Genomic DNA, 12,825 nt, shown 5'->3' on the forward strand with positions numbered 1-12,825 from the left:
GTATTAAAAAAATAAAAATCACCTAAAATTATGTCACCACAATGTAACTACTGTTTGTACAATATTTTGGTGTATATTTTTCTTGTCTTTTTCCTCTATTAAAAAGTGTGTGTGTGTGTGTGTTTGTGTGTGTGTAAGGAACGTGTACATAACACATAAAAATTTGGATCATACTTGCAAACAATTTTGTAACCAGCTTTTTTACTTGCTTAATAATATATTGAGAACATTTGTATTTGCTTGCCGAGAGTTGTGAATATTTTTAGAAACTATTCTAAATTTGCTCTTGTTCAGCAAAGAACTATTCATTGAAAGCATTATTTTTAATGGGCACAGAATATTTAAATACTATCGTATATGTAACCAATTGCTTACTGTTGTTCATATAAAGATGACTTAAATAGCACAGCAGTGCTATTCCCCATAAACAGCACAGCAGTGAGAAAGTATCTTTGTACATAGATTCTGTATACATTTTCAAAGCTATAGAAATGTATTGCAAAATTCTTTTTCATCAAACTATACAAGAATGCCCTTACCTCCAACCCTGCACATTGCCTATTATCATTTTCTTAGTCCTGCACCCTTTATATGCTTTTTAAAAAGGTTATTTAATGGCTTGATAAAAATGGAGTTATTTTTAGCAAATGGAGAAATTGTCATTAATGATGCAATATATCAGTGTCAAATTAAATTCTTACTGGAAGTAAAGCCATTTATTTAAAGGCTCTGGATGATCTGCTGTAGCTGTACTTCTGTTTTTAGAAATATAAGAGTTACCTTATTTAAAGATTGAGGAGCAGGACGTTGAAATGTGCTTGATGGAGTCAACTAATTGACTTTTTCGTCAGTGGAATTTTTATCCCAACCCTCTGTGTTCTGGGAAACAATGTTGGTTGTTCTCAACATGGGGTCATTTAAGGCCATGGGTTATTTGGTTTAATGGGATTTATATGGTTGGATAGGGAAGGGATTAATTCTTTATGGAACTTTTTTGTTGTAAGGTGGAAGGTAAAAGTTTCACTTAAGAAAATCCATAACTGAGCCATGGTGCCTGTTTGTTTACTTGAAAGCTGTATGTTATCAAGTGGAAGCAAACGCTTTTTCAGACGAATTCATTTGTTCACAAATAGAAACAAAAAGTGGAGAACGTCTTGGTTGGCTTGGGGGAAGTTGCAGGGTTTATTTAAAGTTCGTATTTATTGCTGAGGTGCAAAATTGTTAAATGGCATTTGGATCCAGGGGAAAGATATACTGTAGAAATTACTTTTCAAAGGGGTATTGGAATAGAAGGACAGGAGTTATCTGAGTTCATTTCTAGATGAAATTCTATTCTACTTTTCTTTCTGTCTTTCTTCGATTCAGTTGAACAAACACATGTTGAATGCCCATTCCTCAAGGCAGAGCTGTCCTTTCTCCTTTTCAGATTGATTTGGCAACTTGCTATGCCCAGCTTCAGAGGGCCCACTGTATTTGTTTCCTTGAGCTGCTGTTAAAAAAGTTACCACAAACTAGTGGCTGAAAGCAACAGAAGTTTATTCTCTCATAGTTCTGGAGGCCAGAAGTCTGAAATCAAGGTGTCTGCAAGACCACACGTCCTCCAGGCTGGAGGGAAGAACCCATGCCTTGCCTCTTCCAGCTTCTGGTGACTGCCAACACTCCTTGACTTGTGGCTGCATCACTCCAATCTCTGCCTCAGTGGTCACATTGCCTCCCCTTTCGTCTGTGTCAAATCTCCCCTCCTCCCTTTTACAAGGACACTTGTGATAGCATTTAGGACCCCCTGGGAAGATCTAACAGAATCTCTCCATCTTCAAGATCCTTAACTTAATCACATCTGCAAAGTCCTTTTTTGCTATATAAGGTAATGCCTATAGGTTTCAGATATTAGGATATAGGTATCTTTTGGGGGCCGTGATTCAGCCTGCGATACCCAGGACCTTAAATATACCTGATCTCATGTACATCCCCCTGTCTGCTCTCTACCAGAACATGAGGCATAGGTCCAGAAACAAAAAATTATTTGCCAAAGTTTTGACCCAACTGGCCTGGGGAGAAGAGTTGACTCCATAATTGAGCTAGCATATCTGGGATAGGTAGTCTGGTAAGCTTTGAAGACCACCTTCTAGATAGCAGATTTAAAGATGCGGGGCAGAGCAGACCAGCAAACAAAGAGGTGCCCTTCCTCGGTTCACCCCAACTGAATGGGTGAGTGGATGGAAAGCCATCTGCTTGGGTGATGGGCACATCCTCCTTGAGTATTTGGATCCCCACAGCTGACCTGAGCTCCCTGGTGGTCCTCCCCACTAACGCTTTCAGTCCCTCACCATCTTTAGAAGGAGCTTTTTGCCACTTGTTCTGAAACGAGGTCTTCTAGCGACTCCCTCTCTCTCTCTGGTCCCCTCCCTGCAACCCTGGGAGTTTTTCCTCTGTCGCCAATGTAACAGCTAATCCATTTCAGTTGCGTAAGAATTTAGAAACAAGGAGACTATTTAAAAGCCCACTGGCCTCCCTCCAGTAGTCACTCAAGGTGTTTACTCTGGAAAAAGTACCGAGTTCTATATCCATTCTTTGTGTAAATTCTCCTTTACTTCCCGTGTTCCTTAAGAAGGACACTTTCCTGTGGGCTCTGTGGGGTGAGGTAATGTTCTTCCAGGAGACAACTGAACCATGAAGTATCTTGTAAATGAGACCTTAGAAGGCCAGCCAGAGAATTTGAGGAGAGGAGCCTTTGGCATTGCAGTGAAAGCGTTTTGTTTTTTGTTTGCTTTTTGGTTTTTTACCAGTTAGCTGTGGGTGGAGCTTTGAGATCATTGCAAACAGAGTGACCAGTTCCCCGCTCCCTGACTTTTAAAAGAAGTAACTATTTGTCCTTTTAACTTTTTCTGGAGTCAGTTGGATTGTGACACATACCTCATTTATTCCTGTTTAATAATCAATTACCTGGATCAAACTGCTATTAAACATGACTGGCTGGGCCAATGTTTTCTGGTCTGCAGGTCATAGTTGTACCATCTACATAAAATAAGCCAGTCGCTGCCCCTAATGCCAGACCTGAGGAAGTATTTCTGAGACAATTCAAGGAGCAGTCCCCCTCCCCACAAATCCTGTTTAAAACTGGGAAAATTCAGGATACTCCAATGTCATTTTTCTGAAATGCCATCTAACTTTTTCAGAAATCCAAAGCTCAGGAAAAGTAAGCAGTGAGGTGAGCTCCTACCTCTACTGTCAACCTCTTTAGAGATTAAGGTCACAATTACCCTCCTCTTTGCATTAGCTCCCACCAACATCCTTCACATAATTAGACCATTATGATGAAATTAGTATCCAAGGTAGACATGAATATTTTAATAGTAAGGATAGTAGTGAAATCGGAGAAACATCAGGTACTGAGGACGTCTGCCGTGTGTCCTTTTGATCCTGGGAGAACCGGAGTTAAGCCAATGAAAGATGATACAAGTTGATATAAGCTGTCTTTTAATTTCATTTTTGGTGTGAGCATTTCATATTGCAAGCCCCTTGTTGCTATTCCCTCTACAATAAAACCAAAGGAAATATTGAAAGGGATGGTTGGCAGGAGTGGAAAGATCATAGAACACATAAAGTCCTGCAGAGGAGAGGTGTTTTGCTCACCGGGGAAGCCACCATGTTGTTTCTTCATCCTTCTTTAATGCTAACACTTAGGTCCCTGTAGTTGACTCATCTTATTATAGGTCACTGAACAACACGTCCATGATAGCCTGAGGGGGGTCTGCAGGTCCGTTTTTCTCTGCAGATCTGTTTTACGACATAGAAGGCAGGAATGCACATCACTGCACTAGAAGCTTGCTTTGACACTGCCTTGGGTGGAGGGGCTGTGTTTGTGGACACTGAGAAATGGGCATGGAAAGACACAGAGAGAGGCAGACAAAGAGGAACAGAGAAGTAGAGAGAGAGAGGAAGAGAGACCCAGTCACAGCCATTGTGGGAGACTGAGACATGGACCAGCCTACTCACAGATGGACTCTCTTCTCCCACTGGCATGGCTTGTCTGCCTTGGCTTTCCATGGGAGGCCTTGGTACTGACGAATAGAGGGCTGCTTCCTGCCTCAGTCTGGGCTGGTTAGAATGCCCTTCATGCTTTGATCAGTTTTTAGCCTGGTCAGTAATAAATATTGGATGAGTTCCTCCTTCAAACACCTGTGGTTGCCATTGTGAAGAAACTATCTTGAAACGTGACCTAATGTGCTCTTCGTCTGCTTTAAATTATTTGGGACTAAAGATTCATGCATCTGCCTATCTGTGTGATTTCAACTTTTTTTTTTCTTTTTGAAATTTGCATTATTTTTTATTTACACAAGCAGCACATGAATGCAGGAATATATTCCCATAATAAAAAAGTCCAGGACAGAGATAACATGAAAGATATCTTGACTTTCAGCCCCAAGCTTTGTTCCCTCCCCAGAAGTAAGCAGAGTCATAAATTTGCAAGGTTCTTTCCAAACTTTTTAATAATGTATTTATATGCATGAATATTTACCTAGAAAAATATATAGTTTTGCCTTGTGTGTGTGCGTGTGTGTTTACTACACAGTTCATGTCATTCTGTGGCTGTGTATTTAGGTAAATGGTGTCACACTGTTCCTATTCCATATTACTACATGGCTTGCTGCAAAAACGTGGTTTTCATTTAATGGTATGTGTTAGAGGCTTTTCAAGTTCAGCTTCACATCACCTTGTAATGTGTACATGTATTAGACTTTGCTCCTTAGTGAATCACATTGATTGTTTTCAGCGTGGAAACATCCCAAATTATTCTTTCAGTAACTTTCTGGAATAGATTGGTTTATATTTTAGCAGAGGTTTTTCTCTGTGAGAATAAGCTCTAGGGTTGGTTGGTTGGTTGGTTGGTTTCTTATTAACCCTTTGTGGTGTCATTTTCAGAGTCTGACAAGACACTTGTGAAATGAGTTGGGTAGTAGCTTTATTTTATTATTATTATTTTTTTTATGTCCTAGAAAAATGTAGGTACACAGGATTTACCTTTTCCTAGAAGATTTGGTAGAACTCACCTGTAAAATCGTCTGGGCCTAATCTTTTACTATTTTTTCAATTTCTCCCAAGATTACTGGTCTGTTTAAGCGTTCTGCTCATTTGTTGAGCCAAATTTATTTTAACTTTGAAAAACATCCACTTGAAGTTTTCAAATATTTTGGTTAAAGTTATACATAGTATCTCTTACGGTGTTCACCTTCTCTCTGTATTTACACTCCACCTTTCATCATGGATATTGTGAGTTTACGGTTCTTCCTCATCCTCCTTCCTACCCCAACTCTCTCTCTGTCTCTCTCCCCAATACCTGCCAAATTTTATCTAATATATACATATTCAGAAAATAATTAACTTTTACCAGTCATTATTTTATTATTTGGGGTTAGGTTTTAATGTATATATAGTACTCCCATCTTTCATTTCTAAGAAGTTTATAATTTCTGCTTTGACTATTCTGCTCAAATCAAGAATTATTTAGAAGTGTGTATGTTTATGTTTAATTCCTATGTGTGTAGGTTTTACACACTCTCTATCATTAATTTATAAGTTGGCCTAGTCATGGTCAGTAAGCATGGCCACTGTAATTTCTGACTCTTGAAAAGTACTGAGATTTTCTCTGTGGCCTAATCATGATCAGATTTTGAGATTGTTATATGTGTTTGGGGAAGCCAGGTACAAAGAGAGAATGAAGGAAAGATATATGTGGGGGGGGGGGCTAAACTCATTAAGTAATATATTTAAATTATGTTAACTTGAGTCATTTAAATTGTTTTGGTTAAATTTGTGTGATTTTCAAATCCTCAATATTCTTCCGTTAATTTCTGAGAATCATTATCTCCTAATATGTTTGTGACTTTGCCTGTTTCTCTTTGTATTTTCAGTTTTTCAATCTATGTTTTGATGCTGTGTGGTCACATATCTAATGTTAATGACTTGAAAAATTTTGATCACCCCTTCTCTTAATATGACATATCACTGTCTCTTGCTTTTTTCCTTGAAGTCTATTTTGTCTAACATTATTAGTGTTACATCTAACATTATTAGTGTTACATCTGGTCCTTTCCCAGCGTGTGCCTATTATATCTTCTTTTCATCCCTTCATTTTCAAACTTCCTATATAATTTTTATTTTATAAATATTTCTGGTAAACAACTATAATGTTACCTAATTTGAAAGCCTCTGTCTTTTATAAATGGATTTAGCCAAATCATATTTATTACAGTTAGTAATACATTTACTTTCTGTTTTCCAGTTATTGTGTGTTCTTCTTTTTTCCCTCTCCCTTCCCACATCTTTTATCTGTTTCCTTTTTAAAGGAGGCTCACATTTCTTCGTTCTATTTTTTCCCTCATTTATTTGCAAGTTATACTTTCCATTTAAAATTTTCTATTAGGAAAATTATTAAATTTTTAACACTCATAATTGATCTTCTATTTTTCTGCCAATATCTAGAGTTTTAACTACCTATATTGCACTCCCTAAAATGTTTTTTACCTCCCTTTGTTCCATATTTCCTTGCCTCCAGCACCTACCTGTGTTGATATAATCTGGAATTTGGATGCTAGATTGTAATTTCTATATCTTCTTCTTTTTGTATAATACATAAGACTTAAGAGTAAAATTTGTCTCTTTTTTAAACTTCTTTCTTCTTTCTTTCTTCCCTTCTTTCTTCCTTCCTTTCTCCTTCCTTTCCCCTTCCTTCCTGCCAGCCTTACTTCCCATATCTCTTATTTTTCTATATTTCTTTTTCTTCTTGACAGAATATATAATACATTAACTCTTTCAGAGTAGGTTATTAAACCGTTTTGATACCTTGAAAGTCTGTAAATATATCTTCTCCTAACAATTAAACCATTATTCCATTGGTCACAGAGTTTCTAGTCCACAGTTACTTTCCCTCAAAACTTTGCAGTTATTGCTCTGCTGTTTTCTCATGTGTAATACTCTGATGTTGTGCCTGATTCCATGCTGATTGCCATTCAATTCTAAATTGTCTCCTCTCTATGCATCTCTGAGAAATCTCATAACTTCTCTTCATATTGCTTGTTCTTAGTCACCTCAAGGAATGTTTAGGTGTGTGTATCTTTTTCCCCCATTTATACCTAGTGCATCACTGGATTTTTTCACACTGAGAGCACAAATATTCAGATTTCAGAAATGTTTTTCTACTATTCCTTTAATTGTTCCCATTTTTCCATTGGCTTTACTTTCTCTCCTTCTAATAGAAGATATCCTTCTATAAGGTGGTTTTCGAATCTTCTGTTTCCATTTTCCATCTCTCTTAATTTTTCAGTCATGCTTTCTGTTTCTTTTTGTGTTGTATTCTGTGATAATTCCTTGGCTCAGCACTTCATATGAATTCTCTTTACAGTGCAGGTCACCTATTTATTAGGAGTTTGACTACAACAATCTTTTTAAAATTTCTAGAATCTGTAGTTAATTGTGTTTTGGAAAGAGAATGCACTCTTTCCTCCCTCTGAGGATATCAGCCATCCTTAAGTCAAAGTCAGATTCTGTTTGTCCTGTTAACTCTGTTTTCTTGGGTGTAAGTTCTTCTATTTACTGTGTTTGGTGTCTGCCTTCCCTGTTCTTTGCATTGCTCAAATATTTGGTGATTCTTATTGGTGATTCTTTTCATTTAAGATGCCCTGTTTATAGCTATTGCATGCACACCATGGTGCAGGATGCTAAGAAGGGTGGGTAAAAGGAACATCCAGTTCTTCCTAAGTGTAGGCAGCCACTCTGGACAATGCCAGTCTCCCTTCAATGTCATACTCACTGCCTATGCTACAAAGCAGACATTCTGTTGTTCACTGCATGGCCCAAGGGAGGAGGGGGTGAGAGAGGGCTAAAGACAGGACCAAGAGAAATAAAAATTACAGCTACTGCTACTTGATTCTACAACCCCATCACCTGTCAACTCCCCCTGGCCGTGAGTTCACCTTGTGGTGGAGGCTTGTAGAACCTCTTGCTCTTTACAGCAGTCCTCTGCTATATGTAGGTTTAGGTGTGTGGTTTTTTTCTTTTATCTGATGACATCAGATTTTATATATACATAATTATTTTATAGGATTTGAAGAGGAAGGGGGAAGCTTCCCAAACAATCACCAAATGATCACCAAACACCCAGGAGAAGGGAATTCAGGGTCAGATGAAGGGAAGAAGAAAAAAAAAAGACAATTTATGGACTTAGTCCATGTGTATGAAGAAAAGCTTTTGCAAACACGTAAATATAAAATGATTAACCTTTGATCTTCACTTGTTTTTTAATTGTGTTCACTAATGAGATACCCTTTTTCATTTTCAGGTCTTAAATATAATCATGGCCAAACCTTATGAATTTAATTGGCAGAAGGAAGTTCCTTCGTTTTTGCAAGAAGGAGCAGTTTTTGACAGATATGAAGAGGTAAAGAAGTGTTATTAATCGTTTCTCTCAAAACATTCTTCTAATTATTTCATTTTAATCACAGTATTGAGTAAATAGTCTTTGACATAAGTAAGAATATCCTGGAGATTTATAAGTTGGAATATTTGGAAAGAGTCAAAGTTATGAGATATAATAATAATGATAATAATACTATAATTTACTGAGCACTCTCCCTGTGCCAGATATAATAATAATGATGATACTATAAATTACTATGTGCTTACTGTGTGCCAGACAACTTTCTAAGCACTTCCTGTGTATTATTTGTTCAATTCCTTATAATAACCTTATAAGGTTGTTGCCATTATTATGCTTGTTTTACAGATGAGTTTCATGGAGTAATAGTTTTTGCTTAACGAAGTGCTTCTGTCAGGCTTTCCTCATGACACTTTCTATTTGTCATAAATGTAGTATTGATTGGATTTTGTGCTGGTCACGTGCATTGCTCGTCTCATTTATACACATCAGCTTGACCAAAGCTTTGCGTGCCTCTGCTTCTATTATTTATTGCTTGTGCCCTTGCAAGGTGGTGATGGCTCCAGGCTTTCTAGAAACCAGGGGCTTGGGGCCACCAGTCTGTTCAGAAGGTTTAGGACAGAGAGTGGAAGCCTCCTTTGCATTGTTAACATGTTGTTTTTCTTAGAGTTTACTTGAATTTGAGGTGACTTGTGGAGGGGTGTGTGATGATACTGTGTTGCCTCTAAGGCGAAGTAAGATGCAAAACTTGTTCAGACTTCATGCAGAGTCAGAGTTGGTTCCCTTCAAAATCAGTGGAACGTATGTGGCTCATCGTGGTGGCCTCCCAGGTGTTCAGGTCATCAGGCCTTTTCGTGAGGTCTGTGGGCTGACACAACTCACTTACTGGTTGACTTGGTTTTTCCAAAATATGTATCATAATACTCTGTAGATTTATACCATAGTTGTTTTGTGTAAACAGAATTGAGAAAGGCAAAGGATAGACCCAAATGTAGTCAGTATTCTTCATATTGAATTAAAGTATTGTGGTGACAGCTATCTATACTACTGAAACTTTATTGCTTCCCTGAAAGAACAGCATTCTGCTATAAGAAGAAACAAAACAATTTTCTACCACCTGGAGGCAACCACTGTTAACTCTTTTGCAGTTTTCTTCTAGTCTTTTTTCTAATTGTTTTTCCTCTTCCATAGTTGTCATCATAGAGTAATCTTGAAAATACAAATCAGAACCTCTTCTTCCTCTATTTAAAAGCTTCCATGACTCCCTCTTATAGGATAAAGATGACTCATCAGAATGAAATACAAGGTCTTCCATAATTTGTCTCCTGCCTAATTCTACAGCCTCATTTCCCACCAGTTTTCTACAAACACTCTCTGCTTGAACCCTAAGAATACGCTTAGAATTCCCCCAATAAACTATTCTATTTCATGCTTTGTGCTTACTGCTGCCTTTTCCTGAAAGGCACTTATCCTTCCTTGTTTGACTGGAAAACTCCTATTTATCCTTCAGAACCCAGATGAGAAATCTTTACTCTTTGATATCTCCCTTGACCCATTTGATAAGAATTGATCACTCGTTTGTGCTACCACTAAACTACCCTTGCACATACTACACTGCACTCACATTTCATTTAATGTTTTTGTCTTTCCTAGTATACTCTGAGTTTCTTGAGGTCAAGGACCATATTTTACTTATCTTTTTCTCTCCAGGGACTAGCAGAATGCCTACAATTGCCAAATTCACTGTAAATATCTAGTATCAAAAGGGATTTTTAAAGGACATGGAAGCAACCTAAGTGTCCATCGACAGATGAATGGATAAAGATGTGGCACATACACACAATGGAATATTACTCAGCCATAAAAAGAAACAAAATTGAGTTATTTGTAGTGAGGTGGATGGACCTAGAGTGTGTCATACAGAGTGAAGTAAATCAGAAAGAGAAAAATAAATACCATATGCTAACACATATATATGGAATAAAAGAAAATGGTTCTGAAGAAGGGGGAGGACAGGAATAAAGACGCAGACATAGAGAATGGAATTGAGGACGGGGGAGGGGGAAGGGTAAGCTGGGATGAAGTGAGAGAGTGGCATGGACATACGTACACTACCAAATGTAAATAGATAGCTAGTGGGAAGCAGCCACATAGCACAGGGAGATCAGCTCCGTGCTTTGTGATCACCTAGATGGGTGGGATAGGGAGGGTGGGAGGGAGACGCAAGAGGGAGGAGATATGGGGATATATGTATAACTGATTCACCTTGTTATAAAACAGAAACTAACACACCATAGTAAAGCAATTATACTCAAATAAAGATGTTATTAAAAAAAAGGGGAGATTTGAGATACAATTGATTCCAACTAAGTTTGGTTTTATTATAGTTTGTTCATTTTCTTGATAATTGAAATGGTGAGAGGTCCTTGAGACCTGTGTGGAAAGCTGTACTTCAACACATTCAAAATATTACAGTAAATCATATCTAATTTTCATCTTTTAAATTAAAAATTATCGATATCAACAATTTGAGAGTTCAAGCCAAATGCAATTAAGTGCACTTGACTACTTTTGTCCACTTTACACAACTTGGCAAGAAGGCCAAGGGCTAACTTAGAGGCATTTCCAAGCCTTTTCTCCCAGGTAACTCAGGTCTAGGTTGAGTACCAGCGCCACCATGATGATGGCCATTGCCCTTCATTTTAAGCTGGTGAGTGACATCTCTCCCTGAATCTGCTAGAGTATCCCAAAATATTTGTGGTTTTCTGAGGCAGTTTCCCAGGCTCTGGAAATCTATAGGATAATTAAAGAACACTTCCTGGCTTCCAGTTCCTCAGAGAAGGTCATTTTGAAGAGATTAAATGTAATCACTGGCTGAGTATCTCTTCTGCTGTCATATAAGCAGAAACCAGTTAGAGAAAGAGTACTATTTTTTGATAAAGTGAAATGTGATTTGATGAACTAGAAGTTTATCATCATTGAATCATTTTTGTTTCTCATGATTTTTTTTGGTTATTAATCATCATAACTCACTTATATTTAGAAAATACTGATGACTTGCACTTCTAAAGGCATTTACTTTTCTTCCAGGTTCCTCTGAAAATGAGGTAAAGCTAGGAAAGAAATCTTAACAAGTATTAAATACAATCTCGCTAAGCTTTCAACTTTCTTAAGTGCTATTTTACTAGGATTATAAGCAAAAAATTTTCAGCTTCATAAAGTAAATAATGCCTCTTCATAAAACATATCAAACTGGTGTTGACCTTAAAAATAAAAGTTATTTTATCAGCAAAAATGTGTTTATTTAGGAATAGCAGAGGAGTTGCAATTCAGGACAAGCAAGCTATAGCAAAAACCATAGACAAGTCCATAGAACAAAGGAGGGGAATATTATTGTAGAGAGAGAAAGGAGGAAGTCAGGAGGGGTTGTTTTGAACAAAAATCCATGGGAGAAAAGTGCGAGTTCAGGGAGCTGGCGGGTTACTCAGGGGCTGAGTTGCTGGGCTAGTCAGTACCTTGTGGGAGATGCCACGCACTTCTTTTCCTTTTGGGGGCCTGTAATTCATGATTCTTTCCTATTGATGATTCTTCTCTGGGGTCTGTAACTGATAATTCTTCCCATAGTTGATGTCCAGTGGTACCTTGTGAGAGCTTCTCCTTCTAGCCTCCTGACTCCATTTTAGTAAGGTTTCCCTTTATTAATTTTCAAACCAGAAAGCCAAATAGTGTTTCAAATGGGGCTGTAGCCAGTTGTTCTTATTACAGCTGACCTTTGAATAACACAGGTTTCAACTGCATGGTCCACTTTTATATGGATTTTTTTCAATAAATACCTATCACAGTACCACACAATCCGCAGTTGGCTGAATCAGGGGATGCGGAACCACGGATATGGAGGGTTGACTGTAAAAGTTATATTCATATTTTCAACTGCACTGGGGTTGGCAGCCCTGAAACCTCACGTTGTTCAAGGCTCAACTGTATTTCCCTATTTTGTAAGATTTAGTTCTTTAGAGTCACGGCCATTAAAATTTTCAAGGCACCAAATATAAACAGAGAAGGTTTGTTTCTACAGTTTTTTGCATGAACAGCAGGGAGAAGTGACAGCTGACAGCAAGTGGGAGGAACAGGAATTAGAGAAAACACAACCTGATCATCCCAAAAGTGCCACGGCAAAGGGACCATTTGTGAAGGGGCATAAACGCCTTCAGCACCATATGGCAACTAACATTATCATGATGGTCTGAAGGATCGGGCAAACATTAAATTGTGTTCCACGTATTGGTTTAAAGAAGGCAGGGAAGTGTTTTAATCAGTGGGTGAGCATTCACTAGGTCAGAAAAAAATAGCATTTACTAACCACTGTTTTAAAAATATGTATTATTTTGCCA

At 37.8% G+C, this 12,825-nt stretch overlaps 1 protein-coding gene across 8 annotated transcripts in view; it reads left to right on the forward strand.

The window, feature by feature from the left end:
* PLCB4 (phospholipase C beta 4) overlaps window positions 1-12,825 on the forward strand; it is a 418,385-nt gene that overhangs the window by 254,218 nt on the left and 151,342 nt on the right. For all 8 annotated transcript variants that reach the window (XM_079944160.1, XM_079944161.1, XM_079944159.1 and 5 more), the window contains one exon: window positions 8,339-8,437. In XM_079944160.1, coding sequence (XP_079800286.1) covers window positions 8,354-8,437 — 84 coding nt within the window. In that variant the 5' untranslated portion in view covers window positions 8,339-8,353. The remainder of the gene's footprint in view (window positions 1-8,338; window positions 8,438-12,825) is intronic.

Source organism: Stenella coeruleoalba, assembly GCF_951394435.1.
Source record: "Stenella coeruleoalba genome assembly, chromosome: 15".
Taxonomy (NCBI): domain Eukaryota; kingdom Metazoa; phylum Chordata; class Mammalia; order Artiodactyla; family Delphinidae; genus Stenella; species Stenella coeruleoalba.